The sequence below is a fragment of the Argentina anserina genome, chromosome 3 (assembly GCF_933775445.1).
Source record: "Argentina anserina chromosome 3, drPotAnse1.1, whole genome shotgun sequence".
Taxonomy (NCBI): domain Eukaryota; kingdom Viridiplantae; phylum Streptophyta; class Magnoliopsida; order Rosales; family Rosaceae; genus Argentina; species Argentina anserina.
In genome coordinates this window covers 5,473,912-5,499,126 of record NC_065874.1, presented here as the reverse complement: position 1 = coordinate 5,499,126, position 25,215 = coordinate 5,473,912, and the positions used below count along the sequence as shown (strand labels likewise).

Below are 25,215 nucleotides of genomic sequence, written 5' to 3'. Positions count from 1 at the left end.
CTTTCAAAGATGTTAAATTCCGGAAGGATATTGCAGATGACTCCAAACAAACAGCTCAAGGGTTTCCAGATTTGGAAAAAGTAGCGGTTGGGAGTTGCCATTCTCAAGATGCATCAGTTCGTACATACGGAGGAGCTTCAAAATCCTTACACGGGAGAGGGAGGCACTCACAACTGCATCATCATGTATTTCTTTCCCGCTAAATATTGTTTCACAATCATCATCCGCCGCATGAATTTCGTCAAGATTTTGTAATCTCTGGAGGAAAAGGCTTGGCCAGAAGTGCACAATTCCGTCCAACGCTAATGACTTTTAATTTGCCAAACACCAACTGCTCCACTGGGAGTGGTCCATTCCAAATTTCCATGCCAGTCAATTGTATGCCTTCCAAATTGTGGAACGAATCCTGAGATCAAGCAAATTCAAAACATTGATGCTAACAAGAGTGGGATAAATTGTAATAATATTGCTTGGGCTAGCTAACTGTAACTTCAATCATTGATCCCGAATGTCAATTAATTGCATCAATTATTAGCAAATATACATGAGAAATTAAGTTTGATCGGACCAAAAGTAACATTTCAAAGAATTCAACCAAATTAATGATAGTTGAACAGTTGTGAAGCTTCATTTGACGTAGGAAAACTGTAAACATGGTTTAATGCTTATAAGAAAACTAGCAGTGTAAAAGTGTATGCACCTCATTGGTCAGAAATAAAGGCCTTTGAGACGTCATTTGAGTTTCCATCTCGTATTTCTTTCCAAAATGAGATGATTCTGTGGCAAAAAATCCCCACTTTATCACATCGATCCACATTCAATTGCTTGAGTGATGGCCACTGTGAAGCACCGATGTTACTTTTGGAAATACAACTAGAGGAGATGTTACTACAACTTCTTGTTCCTCTTGTGCACCAACAATTTCCTCAAACACCACTTCAATTGAATCGCAACTCCATATACTCAAGGTTTCCAGTGCATTCATTCTTCCCATGACACTACGCGAAAACAAACTCTTTAGATTATGGCATGCGCCAACATCAACTTTTTTGAGCCTCCGGAAAGAGTTTCGAGATAGTTGGATGTGCCATATCGCCTTCAACTCCCTTATCCTTTTGATCCGCAATCTTTCCAACATGGAAAACCTACCTACATACATATACCATACATATCTAATTTAGAAACTCGTTCAAAATCATTCGTTCTTTTCAATTAAGTGCATGTGCATATCCAAAAATAGACAATGACCCACACACACAAAGATGAACACATAGCTCAATATTATAGATTACCTTTTCGTTAAAGAGGAAGTCTTTTGCAGTAGTCTCGCTCTTAACATCAATGTTCTCTCTACCTCTTCCAATATCTTCTGTTCAATTTCTTTGCAGCTTCTAGTGCCTTTAGTTCTCATAGAAACCTTACCACCAATGAATGCCCCCATATTATCACATTTCTTTACCTCCAATTCTTCCAATGACGGAAACTCTATATAATTTCCTGTAGTGAATCTAGCGGGGTCTCGAAGTTCTGCAAGCTTCAATACTCTAAGTTTAAAAAACATGTCACTTATATTTTCTACACCGTCTTCTTTTGTTGATGATACAATCTCTTGCAAGAGCTTACATTCGGAGACCATTAGATGTGTGAGTTGTACAAGACTTTTAGCCATGGAAAATGAGAACAAGAATTGTAATTTATCACATCCATGCACCCACAGGGTTTGTAGGTTGGGGAACACAACCTGCATGTAGTATACAATTCAAGTATATTACCATAACATTCATATAATAAATATATACACATGCTTTTCTTATATAGTTATAAATTAAAAAAATATACAGTCATTGACGTATTCATTGAATGTTCGACTAAAATTTTATTACTTGATCAATCAACATATTAACATTTTATTCGCTTAGCTACTTGGTCAATAATAGTGGTATGACTGGTATCACAGAAAAAGAAATATAACAATATAGGAACATACCTTCTTGTTAACCATAGCCATAAAATCAACATTATTTTGGAGTTGGAGATGTATAATATTCTCAAAATCTTCGGCATTCAACTCCTGGACAACAACAATTTCTGTCTCATCTATGGACAAGTATTCGGAATTCTTTATTAGCCATTTTAGACTTTCATCTAAATCTTTAGTAAGCTTGAGTTTCAATGTGTTCAGGGTCATAGTTTTATTAAGTATGTCCTCCCATGGAGAACTTATTGCATCCCATTCATCATGCCACTCATCCCACACATCCCCAATATATATGTTGAATCTTTCTAACTTGTTGGAGAACAAGTTTGCTGGAAGAGCGTCATCATCCTGAATATGTATCTCTAATGAAGATTGTTGAGACAAATGCTTCAGCTCTGAAAGGCTTGCATTACTCCCTTCACCTTCAACTTCCCAATCCTTAAAGCTATCTCTCATATTCAAATCCTCCAGTTTCACCAAGCTGGATATAACAGTAGGTGGTATCACTTCAAGGCTACTGCAATCAGATAGATCCAACAACCGAAGAAGAGTCAATTGCCCTATTTCTTTAGGCAATTCTCTAACATCAGATCGTGATAAGCTAAGAACTTCCAAGCTACTTAAGTGCCCCAGGGAAGTTATATCTCCCAACTCGCAATCATCCAAACACAAAGTTTGAAGCTCCTTCAAGTATTGAAGAGATAAAGGCAATGACGGTACGTATAAGTTGGTTAAATTCAACACTCTGAGCATCTCTCTGAAACAGTCGGATGGGATTTGCACCGACTGTCCATGGTATGTAGTTCTATGAACATATAACATCTCTAGTTCTGGGCATTCCATAGGTATCTCGGGAATTGTGGGAATATGTTTGTGTACGAGAGAGATCCTACTGTTGGAGAGAAGATATCTCACATCTAAGAAGTGACAAAGAAAATAAAACTTATAAGTGGGTTAATAATAACCAATTGTACCGAGGTCTTTTGTGATTAAAACTCAACACCTGTGAGGTGGCTAAGTTGAGACAATATCAGTACAGTTGGTCCACGGGCCACGCTTGTCGCTATTTAACATGGTATCAGAGCGGGTCTCTCTCCAGTCGCGCCTCCAATCTGTCGTGGGTCCGAGTTGGGTGTCACTTTGTCATAGGCCCAAGATGGATGTCATTATCATGCCATCAGAGAGTTTCCGATTGGATGGTCACCAAGTGTCGTTGGTTACTGGACCTTGGTTTATTTCGTCCCAGTATGTGGGATGTTAATTTGTCACGTGCAGACCTAAAAATTAGGTTGCACGTGAGGGGACGTGTTGGAGAGGAGAGATCACACATCTAAGAAGTGACAAAGAAAATAAAACTTATAAATGAGTGAATAATAACCAATTGTACCGAGACCTTTTGTGATTAAAACCCAACACCTGTGATGTGGTTAAGTTGAGACAATATCAGTACAGTTGGTCCACACTTGTCACTGTCTAACACCGACTGCACTTCTTTGTGTGTGACAATAGTGTGGAGGTGTATATGGTACAATATGTGTACTTATTTGTATATGCTCGCATTCTATACAAGCGTCCCCTCATGTAATGATATGCAGGGCTAGACAGAAGGCTGATTGATTTCCTGTCACGCCTCTATAGTAGTATAGTTACTCTGATCACTATGACTACTCAATACGAAATGATAGCATCAATTCATTTTTATTATCAGACATGCATGTTACTCCTACCAAGTTCATTCCTAATTATAAATTAATCTCACATGGGACCATATATTACAAATTTGTTACACGCTAGACATCAATTACATGAAATAAAGCAATAAGCTATAAGCAAAAAGACATAAAGACATAGCAGTATTGATGATCACATATATGATTGCTTATTAAACAAGTTACATTGTATACTTCGACAAAGTACTTTCGGAGATTCTTAAATTAAATCTCGGTCCAAGTATTGACTTTTGATTAAATATTCACCAATTGCCTCACAATTTGCTTTTCACAAGTGATTTTTTTTTTGAATATGATGAATACGCAAAAGTTAAGGGAAGACCTTTATATGTCACCCACTACTACCTTTTTAGGGTAGTCAAGGATTCATGACACAACACCAACAAATACATATCTTGTCCACCTATCTGAGCAATAAACACCTTGCACAAGGACAACTCCATGATCAACATGAGAACAATAAGAAACCAAAGCAAAGCAAAAAGAAAAAACTAGAGTTCAAAGCAAAACATAACAAACTGAAAAAAAATAAAAATAAAGCAACTAACAGAGCCCCTAGTCTCATATTTGTTCCTTGCCCTTGGAGCTAGGAGTAGGAGGTGCACCGACATACATGTATGGAAGAACCTAATCACCATAGTTCATCTTGGGCTGAGGAGGAGTCTTGTTCTTTTGTCATGGTGGGCTGCTTGGTCCTCGCTTCTTTGATGGATGAGGAACTGTAGCTGGAAGAGAAGAAGTTTGCACAAACACACCATCCAGGTTCTCAACAAGTCCAAACGATTTAGGAGTAAGCTTTGTTGGAAATTTCGTCATTTTTAGTTTCTTGGAGGCGCATCTATTTGAGTATTTGCCATGAAACCTTTAATGGAGCGCAACAACTTCTTTGGTGATGGAATGGCATCCCGCATACGCTTGGACTGCATTGGCTCATCATCCCGCATATGAATTGACAACCTCATTAACAGTCTGCTATGCGCCCTACCTCCGAGAGCCCAAAAGGCTTTTTGATGACGTGGCAACGCGGGATTGGTCTGTCTCGCAGACGTCCGCTAAACGCTCAGACGTTTCTGAATTTTTTTTCTACACAGGTTAGGCACGTGGGGGTGGGTAAGTTTGGGTAAGTCTGACTTTTAAATAGCCCAAAAGCCTTTTTTTTTTTACCAAGGCTTGAGCCCAAGACCCGAGACCAATCTCTCTTTTCTTTAAAATTTCATCCTCTCTCGTTTCAACAGAGATCTCTCTCTCTATCGTCTGGTCTCGGTCACCACCCCCGCCTCCTTCTCAACCTCGCGCCGCCGCCATCCGGTGAGGTCTGGTACATGCATCAACATATTTGTTCTCTACTCCCTCTCCCGTACAAGCCCATACTTATCGATCACTGTTTCCATTCAATTCACAGTCTCGTTGGGGATCGTAGTATATGCCGACTTCCCAAGGTTCCGACGATTTTCTAGACCACGTTTTGGTGAGCCCAATCCGATTCTATCATCAACTTCTCGGATTGGTGTCTAACTAGCTCTAAGCTTTTAATTTCTGGGTTTAGCACCGCCGTTTCTTCTTCTTCTTTTGGGTTTAACTCCGGAAAGCTTGTTCAATATACAAAATGGGGTTTCATGGCCTTCTGTAATTCTTACTTGTTGGATCTATTGCAGTTTTGAAGATAATTTGATTGTAAGTATCAACCCGAAAGCACCCAAGAGACTTACGATGGTGGGATGCACGGTTTCAAGTTTTAGGTTTATAGGATAATTAACATAGTGGGAGCATCAGGGAAGTGATTGGATGGTGTCAAAGATGCAGAGGGGTCGTTGGATATGGGGGAGATTGAGGTGGAGGATGGGTGAAGGAGAGGAGAGGGAGAGGGAGATGGAGAACACCTGGGTTTTCATCAAGTTTTTGATTCGGATAAAGATGAATGGGTTTTTGATCCCAACTCATGTTCACGTGCAACATAACACGTGCTTTGGTCAAAGACAGTGAAACTCACAAGAGAACTTTTACGTAGAATTTAACCGTGACGAATAAACTGACGCCGTTTGTCAAAAAGGGTTAGGCTCTTGGAGGTCGGGCTCATTCCAGAATGCACCCTTGTTTAATAGCCAAACTTGGCACTATCGCCAAGGTATTGAGGTTTGGCAAGTCGGCCTTGAGATGAGTGGACGACATTGTAGCAAAAGGTAATTTGAAGCACTGTCCCTCCTCATGCCATATTAGGTTTGTGACAATGCCCAAGCAATTTATCATAATAGAATGACACTTCTTTCTCAACTTGATCTGAGAACTTGATCAGCTTCTTCATAACAAAAGGACAAGCTAAACTATGAGAAACCCTAACCTTTGTCTTCCGCGATGTCTTCCATTCTTTGTCATCCCAATCGAGAAAATTGCCAACAACCATGGCCATTTTTTTATCCGATTTGGTTTCTCAAATAAGGGAGGAATATTTTTTAGAAAAACCCAAAAGTATAGGATATCCATTGGAGTGGAATGGATGTTAGCGACCCCACCATAATCTTAGAAGACGACTGGTGCCCTGCCATAGTACCAAGGCCCTCCCTTCTTCACTCTCTTGGCATCTTTTCCGTGATTAAATGCAAATATAAGGCGATCCGGTGGTTGAGCTTGAACTTGGAAGGAACATTCAAGCGTCTTGAGTCTCTTGAAGTGCGAACGAAGATCCAAAGAAGAGGCATTCTTTAGAGCCAACGACCGTACCAAGAGGAACGACCAAAACCTACCGCTTCGTCATCATCATCATCATGAACTTGGAGATGTCGAATACTTCCTGGCTCGCAATAGTGAGTTGTTGGGAAAAGTTGTGGGTGATAGTGTCTAGGTTTTCCATGGAGAGGGGAAACAAAGGGAGAGATCAAGGATATCAAGGCTAATTGCCACCTGAATGCTATCTAGACAAGTTAGGTTTCGAGCGGCCAAAGGAGAACGACGCTCCTAAGGTTTTTTTTAATCTCCTTTATGTGTAATACATACCTTGCTTTTCATAAGTGATTAATCCAACAACACCTCATTTTAATCTGATAGTAATTCTTACTCATTTTAGTGTTCAATTCACAAAACTCAAAAGTCTTTTCTTCATTTTTCCATTTTCCACCCCTCAAAGAGAATCGCTTTACGCTAATTCAAAACATTGAAATCTCAAATTAAAAAGAGTTTGCAACATTGCAATCAAACCATGTACATACCAATGGTTTGGGAGCACTTGCAAGTATAACGTCCACAGCCTCCTATGACGTTCTATGTATAAGTCAGTTTGGAATGGGTACATAGAGAATGACAAATGTACCATTTTTTGTTTCGGATAATAATAGAGATAAAGAGGTGAATACTAATACAAACAAATATTTTATACGCTGACGTCACGGGACAAGACTTGCCAAAATCAACGCAGCAATTTCAAGGCTGGGTCAGAGCAGTGGCATTTTCCGTAATTTCTAACAACATTTGGGGGCCAAGTGCTTTCAATCCTCCCTCTCCCGCTCACAAAATCCCAATAGCTCCGAAATTTCTTCAGTTCTTCCTCCATAAACCCTAATTTACCAGACATCCCCAGAAAAATCACAACACCTTCCTCTGCAAAGGAACCACCTTTTCCCAAATCCAACGGTCGTTTTGTGATTGAAAACAAGCCCTGACCGTTGATTTTGTCCGAGGGTAGCTGCATCAGTTGATTCAGCTCCTTCACTGCTGCAAGTAAGTGGCTTTCTGGGTTTTGGCATTTTGGGCTGTTTAGAATTAAAGTTTGCTTTTTTTAATGTTGCATGGAAATTGGAATTGGGTTAGTGGAAGCTCAAGTTGGGCTGTTAGAGAAAGTAGTAAAGAGATGTAATTTATAGCTTAATTTGGTGTTTAAAGCTTCAATTAATGTTGGTGCTGTGTTTAATTGGTGAGGAAATTTAATAGGATAATTTTTTTTTTAGTATTGTGTATGAATTAGGAGTTATTGAGTTCACATTTTTGAGTTGAAAGGGTTAGACTTATTGTGGCTATGTTGTTTAATGTGATTTATGAATTTCTGTGGTTATGCTTATGATATTGTTATTTTTATTTTTTCTGAATGTTTGCAGTTTTGATTGTTTTTTTGCAATTTGGGTATTGGTGATGTTTGTTCGATATATGTGAAGAAGATTAGAGGCTATGGAGAGTTTGGAAGCCATGGAGAATGGTGTTAGATTGTGCAATGGTGGGATGGCAATGGAGAGTTTGGAGGTCGTGCCTAATGGTGTTGACTGTGGCAATGGTGGGTCGGTACAGCTTAGCAATGGTGTGGAAGAAAGTGATACTCTGGATGTTGACATTCTTGAGGATTTGGATTCTTATATGCAAGATGTTAATGACCGGTTAACCATATCGAGGATGGTGAGTGACTCGGTCGTCAAGGGTATGGTGAAAGCAGTGAAAGAAGAGGCAGCTGAGGAGATTGCTCAGAAAGACCAAGAGGTGATTCAATTGAAGCAAATGCTACATATTTATCATGTGGGTGTTGATGAGAACCAATTTTTGGGATCTTCAGTAATGCTGCAAGAGTCAACAGGTACCCAACGTAGACTTAATTATATTGGTAGTGGAGATAGAACACTGCAGCCTTGTTCCCTTGAAGCTGTTTCTGGGCATGATATAATAGCAGAAACTTTGGTCCACTTAAGAGGGACTACTAATGAAGAATTCAAGAAGCTCAAAAAAGAAATTGATAGCATAAGAGGGCGTAATTTAATTAAGAGGATTAGTTCCAGTTTTGGTTTGGGTGACGTGCTGCAGGATAAGGTAGCTGACAGGTGGGATGTGGATAGAACCTTGGATAGTCTAAAGACTACTGTAGAAAGTGTCTATCAACAGGTGGAAGAAATGGTCTGCTTGTCAAAGTCATCAGTATATGAGTGGCAGCTGGAGCAGGACTTAAGAACAAAAATTGAAGCAGACATTGAAGCGCTTGTGATTAGGAATTGTATTTGGAGCGTTGAGGGAAAGATGTGGACTTATGGTGCAAAAAATGTGGACTGTGATGGAAGGATGAAAAGGATATCAGGTATACGTGACGAGCTAGATGCTATTGCTAGATCACTATCTGTTTCTGACAATGGGCAGCAATCTTCTCATGGATCCTTGGAAGGTAAAGAAGAAAGTAGCAATGGTCTAAAGGGCGCCAGTACACATCGCAGGATATTGAACAATCTTATATCATCAACATCATTACCATCAACAATAACAACAGCAGCATCATCATTTTCATCTCATTGGGAAGAAAATGGTATACATGAAGAATTGGAAATAAATATGGAAGAACATCTGGATCCTGGTTTGCTTAAGCATATGAGTAAAGAAGAGTTGATAAGTCATTGTACGAATGAGATCACTAAATTGAAGAGAAATCATGAGTTAAAAATACAAAATATGACCGAGCAGCATTTCAGCCACATGAGAGAATTGTTGAAAGAAAGGGGACCCTCTCTAACAGTGAAGAAGAATAAGGAGTTTGATATGTTGAGAAATAGAATCTCTGAGGTGCTTTCTAAAGTGGATGAAATTCTTGCAGAGAAGGAGGAAGTCACTTCATTGTTTCCTCAAACATTTGGCGGCTGTGAAGAAAGTATCAGCAGCTTGAAAGATAAAGTGGATTCCCTCTTCTCAGAAAACCACCAACTCAGACATTTGCTCGAGGATAAGAAGAGGGAAATTAAGTGCCTTTCACTACAGCTTTCTGAAGCTGCAGAGAACCTGTCAAAACACACTGTGGCTGAAGCAAATTTGTTTAAAACTGTTGAAAATCTTAAAGCAGGTATGGAAGATGCGCACATTGAAGCTTTGATTGGTGAAGACTTATTTGCCAGTATTGTCAAGGAAGTAGTTGATGAGATCAAATGTGCTGCTGAAGAGTCATGGGTGGAGAATAGTATCGTGCATGAAATTTACAAAAGCATTTTAGAAGAAGCTATTCATGATGCTAAACCTTCTACCACATGTGAATTGGAAGATTTGAATATGGAGTCCATCATCATGCAAGAATTGTGTGACGTTATATTCAGAGATGCTTTGAAGGAGGCTGAGGAGAAACTCAATGATCTGAACTTCAAGTATATCAACGAATATAAACTTAGGGTTTTGCACGAGATTGAAAAACAAGATAAGGAAAAACAATTAATAGCAGAGGTTGCAAACAAGGAGAGATTACAGCAAGAAGTACTTTGTATGGTAGAAGAAAAGGAGCAGTTGGCACGAGATACAGCGGCTGCATTGGCATATGAAAGGGAACGGTATGAATTAGCTGCTCAAGAGGTTGAAAATTTAAGGGTTGAGACATGTCAACATCAGAAATTGATTTCAGAAAGCGTTGAAGTTTCAAAAGCTGCAAAGCGTGATTTGGTTGAGGCGTTGGGGCAAAATGATAGACAGAAGACAGACATATCCAAGTTAGAACAAAAGCTCGAAGTAGCAGTGAAAGAGTTGAGGCAAGTTGAGGAAGATAGAAGGATCCTTCTTGATGTCAACCAAGAAAAGCAGATTGCTGTATCTTTGTTCGAAGCAAAAGAGAAGGAATTCATGAAGCAATTTGAATCATTAGCTGTCCATGTCAGTGACTTATTGAAATCGTTTACTGATTTTGAATGTAGAGTGACACAAGATATATCAGGGAAATGTTCGAGGTATGTTGCACAGCTTTTTTTGCCATCTTTCAATGCTTTCTTGTCTGTGTCTTTTGTGCTGTAAATTGTTTTTTTTAAAAGCCTTATCGTTGTTTTCTTTCATGTTTTTTGAAATTTCTGTACACCCGAAGCCACATGTCCATACATGTATCTCAAATTATGCTTTGATATTTTTTGTGTACCTGGAAAGAGTTTGGTAAGTGGATTGAACTGTCATGTAGCAGGCCAATTTGTTCAATCAGATAATGTTTTATGGATGCAATCCAAAAAGTTAAGACAACTTTTTCATTTGCTCGGGTAGATTAATTATGGATAGCCTCTTTTGATAGGCTTTAGTATAATAAGGTATGATATTTCAATCTGTTCATTGGAGAAGTTTTAAATTGAGTGTACCCGCAGTTTAGGCTCTTTCTCCTACTGTGTCTTCTCTCAATTTGAATTTGACTTGGAGAAATTCTGCTTGTCTTTTAGAGCTTATCTTTTAAGTTCTAATTTTGTTTTTTTTTTTGCATGGACATCTTTTCAGGTTGAGAAGTTTGACTTCTCAATCACAGTTGCTTGAACAAAAAGCTGATGTAATAGTAAGACGAGGATTTCTGTATAAGCAGAGATTTGAAAAAAAATGTTCTGACCTCGAGAAAGCAGAATCTGAGGTATGTAAAGTAGACAGAAAACATGCACGTATAAATATTAACTGTATCTCTTGTCAGTTGTCACGTATTCCATACTATGTAATTCTTGGAACTGAATTGATTGCATATAATTGAGATGCATTGTATGATATATAATTGGATGCTACCTTTCCTCATTCGCCACTCTGTGCCTTCCTTTCATTGTAAGGCCCTAATTTCAGTTCAATGCGGTCGAGTTTGAACCTTTATTATCACTTGGCCAACTTTTGGATACTTCTCTTAGGTTCCATCGAGTAACTTATTGGTATATTATACAAAGTTTACATAAACACATACTTAGCCTTCTTTACCAGTCTTGAGCTATATTTTGAACGAGTTACAAGTTATCTTTGAACATGTACTATGCTTGGGCTATTTTTATTTACTTGTCATAAGCATTTAGGAACTTCTTAGTGATATATGTGATTATGTGGGGACACCAACATATATGTATACACTGTCCAGTGTTAGAAAATAGATAGTATCCATGTTGACCAATTGAAGAACTTTACATCTCCTCCTTGCTGGCATCATTCTGTCTGATGGATGAAAGTAGATTAAGAAGACTGAATTCTGTATACCTAACCACCTATTATCTGCATGCTTGCCTCTTATATGTGAAGGTCCTGTAATTCACTTATTTATGCTATGAAATATATGCCATGTTATATTATTTTTGTAAGTGTTTATGTAATGTACATATCATTGGATTTCAGGTTGATCTTTTGGGGGATGAAGTGGACACTCTGTTGAATCTTGTTGAGAAAATATACATTGCCCTTGATCATTATTCACCAATATTGAAGCATTATCCTGGAGTAAGACGCTTTCTTCCATTTCCTGGAATCATATAAGCTCCATGTGTTATATGCTTTAGAAGTATAGGGGATTTAGTGCAAGGATGAATATGTAAGTGATAGTGGGGATACTATTGGATGTAATTGATATCCATAGAAAAATGGTAAAAAACAACGGAAACCACGTAAACTTGCTTGATAAAGAAAAACTCTTAAAACTACTAGTTAAGTAATTAGTATATCATCAGCTGCTTCAGTAGGCACAGATCAAAACATATGACATAAGGTAAATGTTTGTGCCTGATAACAGACTTTGAGACTAAAAATCACCTTTATTCACTACATATATATGATATATTGATCCCATGCAGACTAAATAATGGTGATTAACTTTAACTAAATGTAGATCAATCTAGACCAATCTATAACAAACTAGTCCGCTTTGTTAAAGTCCCAAATGTGTGTATACTAGTACAGACAAAAGCTCTGTATTGATCTAGCCTTTTCTCATGCGTTTGCAGATAATTGAGATCTTGAAGCTGGTAAAAAGGGAATTATGTGCCGAAAGTAGATCTGTTTGACCTGACGTTCGCCTTGGTAATGTTTCCTCCTCTTTTCTAACCATGCCATTCCTTGATTTTCTTGATCTTAATCGCTCTGGGATTTTTTATTTTACAGGGAATAGCCGGAATCTGATGAGAAATATAATCACTGTATGTGAATGCCAAACCTTAAGAGATGCAAATGATTGCTACTTGTACAGGCAGTGTATCTGGTGAGCTTGGTTTTGGTGACATATAATAGGATTTCCGGAATCCTTTTTGTCTAGGAGCTGAGGTAAAACCCTCATTCATGTAAAATATCATTTAGGAATTTGTACATGTGCCAGGCTGCTAGTTCAATAGATATTTTGCCTTTTTAGTTTTTAGATGGCATTACATGTCCATTTCGTAGGTTTAATCTTAGCAGCTTAATTCCCCGTAATTTCTAATTTCATTTTAGTTACACAAAAAAGTCCGACTTTTGAGTGAGGTCATGATTCCAAACATCATGAAAGACCGAAACTAGTGTTTTTATCACTTTCATTTAACAATTAGAGTCGAAATAGGATCATAAGTGACTAATTAAATATTGCAGATGCGACATAGCTTCTCCCCGGACTCGGTCTCTTCTTATTTTTCCTGTTGTTGTGACCGGAAATGGCTTCTTCCATAGGATGAACTTTCTTGGTATTTTAAACCTGCAAGAGATTGAAAAAGATGTGTAAACCACCATACTAGTACATGGACTCCAGGAATCTGAATAGCAAAGAATCAAAAATTTCAGGAGACCGTTACCCTGTCAAATTCTTTTCTTTACAGTATCTTGAAAGAATCTCACTTGAAATCCGAAGCATATGCTCTGCAACTGAGTCTTTGGTACTTGTATCCATCCATTGCCAGTTTTCTCTTATTTGAACACAAGCGACGACCATTTCCGTTAGACGAGCGTCTGGAATTCCCACAGCAACAACGCCGGTAACTCCTGGATGCAGTAATAGGGTTCTCTCTACCTGTTTCATGAACATAAATTTACTGCATCAGAATTTGGTAAAGAATGAACATGAAATCTTCCAAACTGAACATAATATACAAGGGTTGCATTTGATGATTTTTCTAGTTTCTGAGCATGGCAATTTGTGCAGTCAATTTGTGATCATCACCTCTTCAGGGTAAATGTTCTCCCCTCCGCTCTTGATTCGACCATTTGCTCGTCCTATAAGCCAGACATTACCATAGTCATCAATTGATCCGATGTCGCCTGTGTCGAGCCAAACTCCATCTGCAGCTGCAGCTGCATTTGCTGCACTTCCATTCCAGTATCTAAGCATCACATGTGATCCTCTAGTTAAAATCCTCCCCACATAAGAAGTCCCATCGGCGCAGATCTTCAACTCTACATGGGGAGCAGGCTTGCCAACACAAATGCCCCTTGTTTGATCAACTGGGTGTGATATTCTGTGATTCATTTTCGGGTCATACAGGGTCATGAAGGTCAGTGAAGAGCACGTTTCTGTCATCCCTAACAAACCATAAGAGCATGTAACACTGGTTGAGATTCTTGCCGATCAAAAGACTACAGATGAGGGACTCACCATAAGCTGAGAGAAGCTTAGCTTTTGGGAACAATTTGGTGGCAGCCTTGGTGAGCTCAATTGACAAACCTCCACCTCCATTTAGTATCTTCTTGACATTCTCTATGCATGTAGATGTATCCTTTCCTCTGAGTAAAGTAAAATCACTCTATTTCAAATTTTCAACAGTGATTTCAAATGCTACTCATGAACACTGATTTCATTTACCTGAATTTGGAAACTAAATCGGCCATCATGGCAGGCACAGTGATTAGAGAAGTCACATTGTGTTGTTCGATGGCCTCGAGGGCAGATTTAGCATCGAACTTGGGTATAAAAACATGGCATGCTCCAACCATGAGCATCGCTAGTGCTGATGACAAGCCACCAATGTGGCAGAGTGGAGCAGTATGCAAATACACCTGCAGATAACCACACCATTATACATTTATAGCTCATTCAATTCTTTCAGCTAATCATATCAGTAATTAAACTCTTCTGCTTCTATGCAGAATTTGAATCCAAAAATCAGTGAATTTCACGCTCATTTGATATTACATAGCTATAGAAAGCACACGATGCATACATCTTCCTCACCGTAGCCAACAACTGCAATTTTCGCAAGGGATTGAACTATAAAGGCTGAGTGGCTTATGGCAACTCCCTTTGGCCTTCCTGAGGTTCCTGTGTAAGACATAAACGAATCAAAGGAGAATTCTCGTCTAAATTCATTTCTAATATATCGTGGAAGACCTATTAGTAAGTAAGCAAAACGCCCTCTTGCATGATTAGCATTTGATATGCTATCATATTCCTCACGAGTTGATGAATTTCAGTTAGGTTCAAGTCATGTAAATATGCATTCAAAGTTTTAAACTTCAAACCACACTAACCAGCATCAAACCATCGATCAAGTTATGAAAGAAGTATCTACTTAAGTAGTATCATTGTGATTGATGCCATACTATCTCATAAACTGGATCTAAATGCAAGAGGACAAGTTAGAAAGTAGAGAGCTCATACCAGAAGTGAAGCAAATGATCACAGCACCCTCAGGTGCCCAACAGTAATCCAATGATGCATCCCTCCCAGATTGCTTTCTAATTGTTTCAATTGTTAACACTGACCAAACAAGGAATTTAGAGTAAGTCACTCATCAATATCAGTAAGCAATTCAAAATCAAACAAAGGCTCTGGGAGAATGTGAAACTGTATAATATAGTAAGTTAGTAACACACCATTATCATATGAGGTCGATACAAACTCTGCAGGAGAATCCAGCAAAACATGCCACCTTAAAGAAGGAATGTCAATCCATTGAAGCTTAGAATACCATGATGCACAGCTATCATCAAAAACCAACATTACTGGCCTCACCACCTTCATTGCCATAACTGCCTCTTCACAACTCTGCAAAAGGTTAATATGGTGTATTCCAAATGCTGTAATAGTAAGAACCAACATGGTAAGCCTCAAATTTACTACTTACCCATCTGTAATTAAGTGGAGCAGCTATACACCCAACATATGCAATTGCTAGTAACCACTCCAAGTACAACTCACTAATGGTCACAGAAAAACCAAAGATCACTAGATCAGTAGTTTTTTTTGGATATTAATCTAGAAGTTTAATACTTGGTAGCAAACTACGTAAACCACCTATTGAAGGCAGCAATGGAGACGACGTCACCGGACTGTAGTCCCAGTTGCAGCAGGCCCTGCGCCAGGCCCGTGACGCCGTCCACAAACTCCTTGCCGGTCTTTCGCCGGTTTCCGGCTATAGTAACCACGGAGTTTCGCCTGAGAGTGGATAAGAGGCTCAGGCAGTGGCAAATGTGGGCTTCTGAGTAAATTCCCATCTTTATGGAGAGTCAACTGCGAACTTCTGAAACTCTAAGCTCTGTGTTTCTGTGATTATGGAGCTGTAGAGAGCGAAATGTCATTGGCAGATGAGATATCCAATTATCTCTTATCGTGATCTAAGTTTTTTCAGACAAGTTAACATGAAATATTTGCGACCCCAGAAAAAAAAAAATACACACAAGACAAGCTATCATCTTATCGTGTTCGAGCTCAAAAACCAAATTTGAAACAGTTGAGTTTTGACTTTTTGTGCAACGATCGAGTCAAGATGGGATTGATCATAATTAAACTAGAGAAAGCACATGTAAGCAGGGCTAAGATTCAACCTTTTTTCTTTGTTTCTTGTAACATCTAAGACAATTGAAAGATCGTCGCATTGGTCATTTGATATGAGTGATATCTATTTGTTACTATGGCACAAACAGATTAACAAGTTTCTTGTAAATATTTTTTTCGTTTAGACAATAGAAGATGACCCGAATCATATTGAGTTCGGTCGTACTAGCTAGTGATCTCCAAGTTATAGTTAGTGAAGTGTGTTAAACAGCGACAAGCGTGGCTCGTGGACCAACTGTACCGATATTGTCCTAATTTAACCACCTCACAGGTGTTGGGTTTTAATCATAAAAAGACTCGGTACAATTGGTTATTATCCACCCACTTATAAGTTTTATTTTCTTTGTCACTTATTAAATGTGGGATCTCTCCTCTCCAACACGCCCTCTCACGTGCAACCTAATTTTTAGGTCTGCATGTGACAGATTAACATCCCACATACTGGGACGAAATAAACCAAGGTCTAGTAACCAACGACACTTGGTGACCATCCAATCGGAAACTCTCTGATAGCATGATAATGACACACATCTTGGGTTCATGACAAAGTGGCACCCAACTCGGGCCCACGACAGATTGAAGGCTTGACTGGAGAGGGACCCGCTTTGATACTATGTTAAACAACGACAAACGTGGCTCGTGGACCAACTGTACCGATATTGTCCCAACTTAGCCAACTCACATGTGTTGGGTTTTAATCACAAAATGCCTCGGTACAATTAATTATTATCCACTCACTTATAAGTTTTATTTTCTTTGTCACTTATTAGATGTGAGATCTCTCATCTCCAACAAAGTGACTTGGATCTACTATTCGATTACAGGATAGTAAATCGAGAACAACCTCTAACAGGAGAGAATTGGCTAACATCGATCAAATGTAAACTATCAATGATTCAACTTAGAGTCGATCTAAGTTTTCTCTTTTATGTATCGCTGCTTTGAGTACATGATATATTTCCTTAATGGTACGTAGCTTAGTATTTGACTATTTTTTTTAGTGTAGTTAACTTAATTCGTGGACTACTGAAGTTGAACATGACGTTAGATACCCGACTCCAGAAGGTCAAGTGTTGGTTATTCGAATTTGAATCTGATCTGAGAATCCAATGAGATAATATTAATTGTAAGATCTGTGTAACTTAATATATAAGTTAGTTAGGCCTGGAATAAAGCGCCATAACTCATATGCTCTATCATATGTGTATTCACATGAATAATTGAACTATTGTTGGATGAGTCACATGATGGTTTACTTTTAGGTCACAGATGAAATAAGACGTACTACTACTCTTTCCATCTAAACCTCAGCTATATATATATATGACCAGTCCCAAAGGAACCACTCACCTTTCTAAAATACAAAGCACAAGCTTCACTGTAACACAAGCTTCACTGTAACACAAGCACAAAGTAGCATGATGGTGTTAAATCATGCACCCACCATTGGCCCTGTGGCCTATTCTATTGGAGTAACTAATTAACATTTTACCCTCATTTCCAAAAGAAGGTTATCATCTCCAATAGTGTACTTTCTCCAATATCTAACATTTTCAACTAAATATATATATATATATATAACCTTGAAACATCCTTGGCAACCAAATTAACTCTCCTTGAGCACCCTCGAAACCTTCCTTTTCAGCAAACAACAACCAAAATCTCTTTTCAGAGCGAGCAATCCTCTCATTTGGAGCAACAAGTGATCATAATACGAAACTAATCAAGCCGTCTCATAGATACGCATTATCCTTGCAATTTATAAAGAAATGATCAATATTCGCATATCCCTAAACGGCTAAACCTCAAAGAAGTCACTGATCATAATCTCATATCTCTATACGAATTTTCCATTTCCCAATTCCCACCAAAAATAACTCCAATCACAAGAATTTCTCAACTTTCAACCGAGGGTAAATAGTAAATATGTCCTAACGCGTACGTGCTTTCCAGGTTGGTGTGGAGTGTGAAAGCTCAACGTCAATGGTTGTTGGTGCAAGCAGAAGTCTGTAGTCTTCTACTCACTCGACTCGTAGACTCGTAGTAGTCGACAAAGAACCAAACGGCGTCATTAGGAAAAAGAACAGACGCCACTTCAATCAATATTTAGATTTTAGACTTCTCTCTTCCGTCTTCTTCTCCAGCTAGACCACTGGTTTTCGGTCTCCGACAACAGACCACAACCTATAGCCCACAGCTTCTCCAAAAACACACTCCACACTCTCAGCTCCCCACCACTCTTTTATAACGTATTTGTTTTCCTCTGAGGAATAAAGAGAGAGATGGCGCCTTCACTAAAACTCGGCGCTTTGGTGATGGTGATGGTGGCGGCGATGGCGTTTGTATCGGAAGCCCGGGAGCTTCGGCCGTCGGAGCACGGTCTGGAGTACACGCCGGCGGGGAATACATCTGCTGCGCCGGCGGAGGCGAAGTCGTTCTTCAGCGGAGGAGGAGGAGGAGAGTCGGGGAGTAGTAGTGTGGCTCTGCCGAAGGCGATGAACTCGAACGAGACGACGTCGTGGTGGGAGGGAGTCAACGCGCGTGGTGGCGGGAAGAGGGATCACCACGTGAGGGATGTGCTGGTGGTGGTGAGCTTGGTTTGTGGGATTACAGGTGTCGTGCTCTTCGTGGCGTCGGCGTTTGTTTATGTATTAAGGTACCGCCGGAAACCAGAAGCTTCTTCTTCACCTTCTTTGTGAAACCTTATTGATCATGATGATCAACCGGGTTTGTCTTCTTCTTCTTCTTCTTCTTCTTCTCTGCTAATTCTACGTACGCTATGAACTTATGTAAATTAATTAGTTAATGGGTAGAAGAGGTTTTGAGCCATTTGATTATGTCCCATTTGATGATGAATTCTTCGAATTTTGGTATGTATCACATCAGTTTGATGTTCAGGGAAAGTTTTCTGAAGTTGAAAATCTTTACTAATATATTGTTGGAAAGAAATTGCTTCATCACTAAACCATATGTTGTTCAATCTATGTAATCATATACTGTACTACTGAACAATGTTGCAAATTTCGACCTTATTAGGTAGCTAAATGTTTTTAGCTAAACTAAACCACTATCTAGGATCGAAATTTGCACTACTCTATACTTTCTGGCGAATTATAAACTTCATCTTGATTATGTACGACGAAATATTAAACTACGATGTCAAAAATATTTAGTTCAGTAGTTAATATGTGCACTGATAACCACATACGATGTTACTCACCTACTCTCCTGTATACGTACTTCATGAAATTTCAAATGTCTTTATCCATTATGGGTTAGTTTTGAGTTCAATGAGAGTCGAAAGTATTTTAAGTTCACTTTCAAATCTTTTATTTTCCAGGCAACAGTGCCTCATTTAATTTTGCATAGTGATGCAATTACATCTAGGCAGATTTCCAACCACTATTTGGATTGGGAGACTATAAGAGGGTGGGTGGGTTCTGGACTAAGTGCTAGTTATATGTAAGCTAGGATATGATTCTTAAATCACACAATAATTGTTTAAATCCAGCTCACATTGTTGACGCATTAGATTCTGGACCAGTCTAACGTACAGTGCTTAAAGACGAACTTAATCCATAAACTTCTTGATGATGGGGTCCTTTGCATGCACATAAATGATAGATTGAAGAACCAAAGAACGAAAAAGAACGAAAACAGAAATGGTTGATAGCTTTGAATCTTCGAACAAGAATCGGATTCACTGCTCCTAAAGCACAACAACAGTTAAACAATCCTTTCCACCATTTCTCATTTAGCAAAAACTCACATGACAGTTTCTTCTATACAAGTGAGAAGTCCTGAGTTTGAAAAATACGTTTCTGTTCAATCATGCATTACAACAGTCATGGGAACCAAGAAAATGCTATGTGTACAAGGAGGCTTGTGCTTTCAACTTTGTCAATCAAATGGAGGACGAATCATTTATATAAACAAACACAGGAGAGAATGGAGACACAATTCTATGGTGTCATTCCAAACCAACAGCTCAACCAAAATTACAGCTCCTATAAAGAAAAATGGCGAATGATGATGAATATATTTACCTATTGCTCAAGAGGCATCCACTCTAGTTCTAACTCTAGTTCTCCACATTCCACGTTCTGCAGCTTAAGGAACACCGCCTGTTTTACCTTACCATCAACAATGTTGACAGTGCTATCATCTAGGAGCGCATTGTCATTTGACTTGAGCCATTTTCCGATCTGCATGTTCCCAAACATTCCTGCATCCCCAAACGCCATTGCAGATGTTATCAATGGCTGAAGATCAATCTCTGCTTCTCCCATTATGTCATCGGCCGAGAACAAGTCATGATCAAACACTCGCTGTAATGTGAGAAATAATATTAGGCACTTCCTTCTCAACTACACAAAATAAGCGATATGTTCTCATGTTTACAAGTGAAAAGAAAACGAGAAGAAAGACACTGTCTGCAGATACGTACACAAGGCATTCACTTAGCATATCTTTGAACTAGTTGCGCGTATGTAAACTTCTATGCATCTTTCGGAAAAAAAAAGAATTAAAAAGGTCTGATGCTTTTTAGAGTAGGTGTATATATTGTAATCTTGACACAAGCTTTCATTAACACTAATCTCCAGAAAGATATGAACTTCATGTTAACATAGGAATAAAAGGGGATGGATATGAAGTGCTTTCACAGTTTTATAAACTATCCAGTTGTAGAACCATCTGGAAACTAGGACTGATGAGCCTACAAGATCATTGTAGATCATTTTGTGGGTACAATATAAAACAAAATGTAGGGTAACAAGATGCCAACTCAGTAATACATGGGTTTCCATATCTTTCCAGTATTTCTGTCGTGGACTGAAAAATGAGCCATTTGTAAAGGCATAGATATCCTTACCAACTGTAAAGGGCCATATCGCTGAGGAACAGACAACATGAGCTCCTCATTCCAGACCGGATTCAAGTTACTCTTTACTACAGTGGTCTGAAGAGTCTACATCATCACCAACATTGTCATGGTAACAAAAAAAAATTGTCAGCCTGATGTGCATCGCAGCTTAAATCAATTGATTAATATATCAGTTCAGTCTATAAGAACTTTAAGACAACCACTGATGTATTGAAGTGATGCCACTTTCAAAGAGTAGCAAGATGTAACATCTAGAGACAGGAAGATAGTAAGAACATAAACTTCATTACTTTTTCATGCATGGAATAGACAACAGGACTCTAAAGGATTGGTATGAAGGAAAAGCAAATGTGAAAATGGCTAACCTGACGGCCAAGAGTAAGAATAACATAAGGATCACTTGTCATCATATCTCTGATAGCTAAATTTGTCCCTTTGATCACCTTTACCTTCAATAATCCAATAAACTCGACCATGCCATCCTGTAACACATTTCAAATAAATTGAAGCAAGATTGTGATACTACTTGAAAGTCCCAACGCAAATGGCACTCATATGAAGTAATTGTGTTGTATTAATTCCAAAATAAACATGGACAGATGCCACATATGTTAAGAAACAAAAGTCTATCCCACTCTCCTCACTCATACGTATTTTCAGCATGACTGCATAATTTGAAGGAAAAACACAAGGAATGAAAGAATTTACCGTTGGTTTTGACGAATTTGAACGAAAACTATCAATGATCTTTCTAGAAAAACTTGTTTGGACTGAGATCTTTGGAGTTTCTTGAGGTTTATTCGAAGAGTTAATCCGCAAGCTAGGTTTCAGAAATTCTTGGAGCTCATACTTTGACCTACGTATGAAATATCATACAACAGCTTTAATAATCTGACTGATGAGACAAACCTTAAAATGCTCAAGCTAAGTTCTGTGTCATAACTGACCGGATGAACTTTGAACGTTCCTCATGACCAGCATCTGGTCCAGGCTTTGAATATCCTTCTGGAAGAAAAGCCTCATAGATTGAGTTAGCAGAAGAATTCCCTCCCACTTCAGTCATAGCTTCTATTTCATCATCAGACCATTCATCCAGTGTCACGGACAAAACCTGACATTGAAATTATGCTGAGACATATAATACATATGAAGTTCATTGAGCCAAGCTTATGCATCTGCTATGTGCTAACAAAGTTGAGCCTAGCTCATGGTCAGACTGAATAGTCTCAATTTATACCATGCTACGACTAGAGAATTTTTTTTGGTCTGATAGAAATATTCGTGGTGAATAAAAATAAATAACTTCCTCAATTTCCTTAAATTTGGAATAAATTCTTGCAAATCAAACTACAAAAAGAGGAATGTTGTAGCAAACTTTTAATGAACTATTTTAAAAGCAGATGGAATCAATCAATGTTATTGACATCTTGTTCATGAAGTACAGTTTTCATTTTATATGGAAACATGTAACTAGAGATGAAAAAAGCTTGTCATACTCCAAAGAACAAGTCAAAACTATGCACATGTGTCGTTTCTGTGCCTTGACAATTAAGTCTTGCATATTTTGTAAATGATATCCATGGTTCTGAATATTAATTTACATTTACAATGAGAAGTTTACTGGTCAGTAAGTTCTTAGAACTATTTTTGAAAGAAGCCGGGGGAATGGGTACTGACGAAAAACACCAACTATCTTTTGCTATGGCCAAAAGAATTCTATGTCCAACAAACATGTCATTTGTCATATCTTTCTGATATATTTTCTGTTAGCACATGATTTGCAAGTACATGTTGCAACATAAATGTTAATTTTCTGTATCTGTTATAAGAATTAAATTGATGGCATCCAGAAATTAGAAAAACACTTACCTTTGATATGTGTGTACCAAGGCTCCTGTGCACGCCACAACATTTTAAGCATATAAAAACTCCAATATTTGCTGACCTGCAAATGCAGTTACAAACACAATCTTTATATCATAGTAGTGAGAGGGGTAAACTACAATTTTCCGGAATAAGTATTGAATTTGCAGAACCTACTCATCTTTAAACTCTTAATCTTAAACAGAAATAAAACAGGCATCTCTTGGACAGTAGACATAGGAATTTACAAACACTGACACAGAGTATATAAGCACTACGGTAACAAGAGGAAACAACTTACGCCCATTTAGGATCAGCAGCACCACAATCAGCACAAGAGCGATTATCTTTTTGCAGCAATAAATCCTTCAACTTTCTTTTACCTGTAGAGCAACAAATATATCACTCAGTTCTAGTACAGTGTCGCTTTTATTAGATTGCAAATGTACATAATTTTCCAGGAAGCAGAAGAAAAGAGTATCTTCAGCAAATTATCCACACAAAGATGCACTAGAAAGTACTGACAATGCCTTTTCCGGTGTTTTCTTCCCCTCCTTTTCTTTTACCAGTATTACAACTTACAAGCATACCTGAGGCAGGCCTCCCAAGTTCCATTGGACGGTGATTCATATTTCTACTCATAAGCTACTATCATCCAGCGAAGGAATTCCCTTCCAGTCTATACAAAATGACCCCTGCAAAAGGAAACGTTAAACAACCCTTCTGCGCATCAATGATGCTAAAAGAGAAAAGCTAGTCAGCCAAATAAAAGATTCAAACTTTACACGATTAAGTATATGCTATCAACCCAAAAAAACCAAAGACAAATGCCAGTTTCTGTACGTATATCCTGACAAGTTAATTATGTAAGCTCATATTAAGCAAATTGCCACATATATGTGGTTACAAGTTCAGTGAGAAAACAATGAATTTTCCAAAAGCACTAGAAACATGCATATGATGCAATCACCATTCATGGCTGTTTAATTATCACAACACCCACATCAAATTTCAACTAAATCCATAGGTAGTGGGGCACAATATACATCAGCTGTATGGGTAAACCAAAAAATTCTGAACACTTGACATATAGATAAATTCCAAAAATTTTACTTTTGCCTAATACTATTGGCTACCCAAATTAAAACAGAATGAGGGGATCAAATAATCATAGACATGCAAGTTGCAAAATGAAAGCTTCATAAAACATCGACAAAACCAAATTTAACGATTTCATCAACAAACGATTGTTTTTCAATGATGGGTTCATTCAAAACCAGTTAAAGGACAGAACTTGGCTCAATCCAAGGTTTGTACGAGCAGACACGCGCAGGACCAAACAGAAACAGAAAGTGAAAGACAGAGGCAAACTCAACAGAAAAATCTAACCTGACAATGAAACTAATATCTGGATTGGATAAACAATGAAAGAAAGATAAAACATTCTTACCAGTGGATTGAGGAAATGATAAAGGCCCTTTATGGAAATGAATGGGAGATGATATAACAAACTTGCTATGAAGAGAGAGAGAGAGAGAGAGAGAGAGAGAGAGAGAGAGAGAGAGAGGTGGGAGATGATTGTTGAATGCTTTGATGATACAAATTACAACTGCGCGTCTTGTTTTACTTTTAATTATTTTCTCTAAAATTGGAATTGATAAATGATGACATGGAAGGACATCCACGTCGCGCATAATTAAACGCGGTCCAAATAAGACCGTACCTTTCTTCTTCTCAGTTCTGATGTTATGAAAACACTGTTGCTTCCAACTGCCAACTACAAAAACATGTGAGAAGAAGTTTCTTCTAACTGTAAATGTCCTCATTTCGAAATAGAAGGTGTGATTTTTCTGAAACATTTTACTTGGTCATCCCAAAGTTTATTCATATCATGATGTTAATGTATACCATTGACCTTCTAGGAATTCTGTAAATGATAGACATTATAAGAAACATTTTCAAATCTCTAATTGATTAAATATGTTTCTTCCTTCCTGTTTCTTTGTTTATCTAGAGGAAATGTCAATGCTTCATTGATGAAATAAAGTGTAAAACAATGCTGCTTTCAATTTGTGTGCTTCAAAAAAAAAGATCTATAAATTCCAGCCTGAAAGCAGGGTGGTGGTTGCCTATGTTGACAAAGTTTATTCACAGTTTCACATAGCTCTACCACTATTGAAATAGATTTTATCCACCTATTAGTTGTATCCCTATTACACGGTTTTTCTTTTCTCCAAGCTGGCCAAGCCTTAAAAACTTACATTGGATGAAACGGCTTGCATTAGCTTTTGAAATTCAAGGGTGCAATCAATCATAGTGA

The 25,215-nt window shown here is 38.3% G+C and overlaps 5 protein-coding genes across 9 annotated transcripts; 2 read left to right on the top strand and 3 right to left on the bottom strand.

The window, feature by feature from the left end:
- Positions 1-241: 241 nt before the first annotated feature.
- On the bottom strand, positions 242-2,821 carry LOC126786890 (uncharacterized). The gene is made up of 3 exons (XM_050512854.1): positions 1,988-2,821; positions 1,355-1,741; positions 242-406 (listed from the first exon to the last, which is right to left on the bottom strand). Exons 1-3 carry the CDS (start codon positions 2,819-2,821, stop codon positions 242-244), a joined length of 1,386 nt encoding a protein of 461 aa, XP_050368811.1.
- A 4,412-nt stretch (positions 2,822-7,233) lies between these two features.
- On the top strand, positions 7,234-12,657 carry LOC126787616 (WPP domain-associated protein). Of its 3 annotated transcripts, none has more exons than XM_050513481.1 (6): positions 7,234-7,419; positions 7,854-10,367; positions 10,894-11,020; positions 11,755-11,856; positions 12,357-12,432; positions 12,514-12,657. In XM_050513481.1, exons 2-5 carry the CDS (start codon positions 7,864-7,866, stop codon positions 12,414-12,416), a joined length of 2,793 nt encoding a protein of 930 aa, XP_050369438.1. In that variant the 5' UTR covers positions 7,234-7,419; positions 7,854-7,863; the 3' UTR covers positions 12,417-12,432; positions 12,514-12,657. The 3 variants fall into 3 exon arrangements, with proteins under 3 accessions (XP_050369438.1, XP_050369439.1, XP_050369437.1); XM_050513482.1 differs by having other exon boundaries at positions 7,851-10,367; XM_050513480.1 differs by having other exon boundaries at positions 7,794-10,367.
- Positions 12,658-12,938: 281 nt separating this feature from the next.
- LOC126787617 (2-succinylbenzoate--CoA ligase, chloroplastic/peroxisomal) lies at positions 12,939-15,951 on the bottom strand. 3 transcript variants are annotated; one of them, XM_050513483.1, is made up of 10 exons: positions 15,608-15,951; positions 15,438-15,510; positions 15,187-15,358; positions 14,972-15,070; positions 14,535-14,632; positions 14,177-14,370; positions 13,970-14,097; positions 13,538-13,896; positions 13,173-13,387; positions 12,939-13,075 (listed from the first exon to the last, which is right to left on the bottom strand). In XM_050513483.1, exons 1-10 carry the CDS (start codon positions 15,805-15,807, stop codon positions 12,946-12,948), a joined length of 1,668 nt encoding a protein of 555 aa, XP_050369440.1. In that variant the 5' UTR covers positions 15,808-15,951; the 3' UTR covers positions 12,939-12,945. The 3 variants fall into 3 exon arrangements, with proteins under 3 accessions (XP_050369440.1, XP_050369441.1, XP_050369443.1); XM_050513484.1 differs by having other exon boundaries at positions 13,538-13,887; XM_050513486.1 differs by having other exon boundaries at positions 15,187-15,342; positions 15,608-15,673.
- A 2,292-nt stretch (positions 15,952-18,243) lies between these two features.
- LOC126788680 (uncharacterized) lies at positions 18,244-19,104 on the top strand. Its single transcript, XM_050514691.1, has one exon. The coding sequence runs from the start codon at positions 18,430-18,432 to the stop codon at positions 18,844-18,846; it is 417 nt and encodes a 138-aa protein (XP_050370648.1). The 5' UTR covers positions 18,244-18,429; the 3' UTR covers positions 18,847-19,104.
- Positions 19,105-20,017: 913 nt separating this feature from the next.
- LOC126786067 (ADP-ribosylation factor GTPase-activating protein AGD12-like) lies at positions 20,018-24,524 on the bottom strand. The gene is made up of 9 exons (XM_050511772.1): positions 24,346-24,524; positions 23,486-23,590; positions 23,197-23,278; positions 22,902-22,977; positions 21,980-22,143; positions 21,741-21,888; positions 21,398-21,514; positions 21,021-21,116; positions 20,018-20,475 (listed from the first exon to the last, which is right to left on the bottom strand). The coding sequence occupies exons 2-9, from the start codon at positions 23,535-23,537 to the stop codon at positions 20,194-20,196; spliced, it is 1,017 nt and encodes a 338-aa protein (XP_050367729.1). The 5' UTR covers positions 23,538-23,590; positions 24,346-24,524; the 3' UTR covers positions 20,018-20,193.
- Between the last annotated feature and the right edge of the window lie 691 nt (positions 24,525-25,215).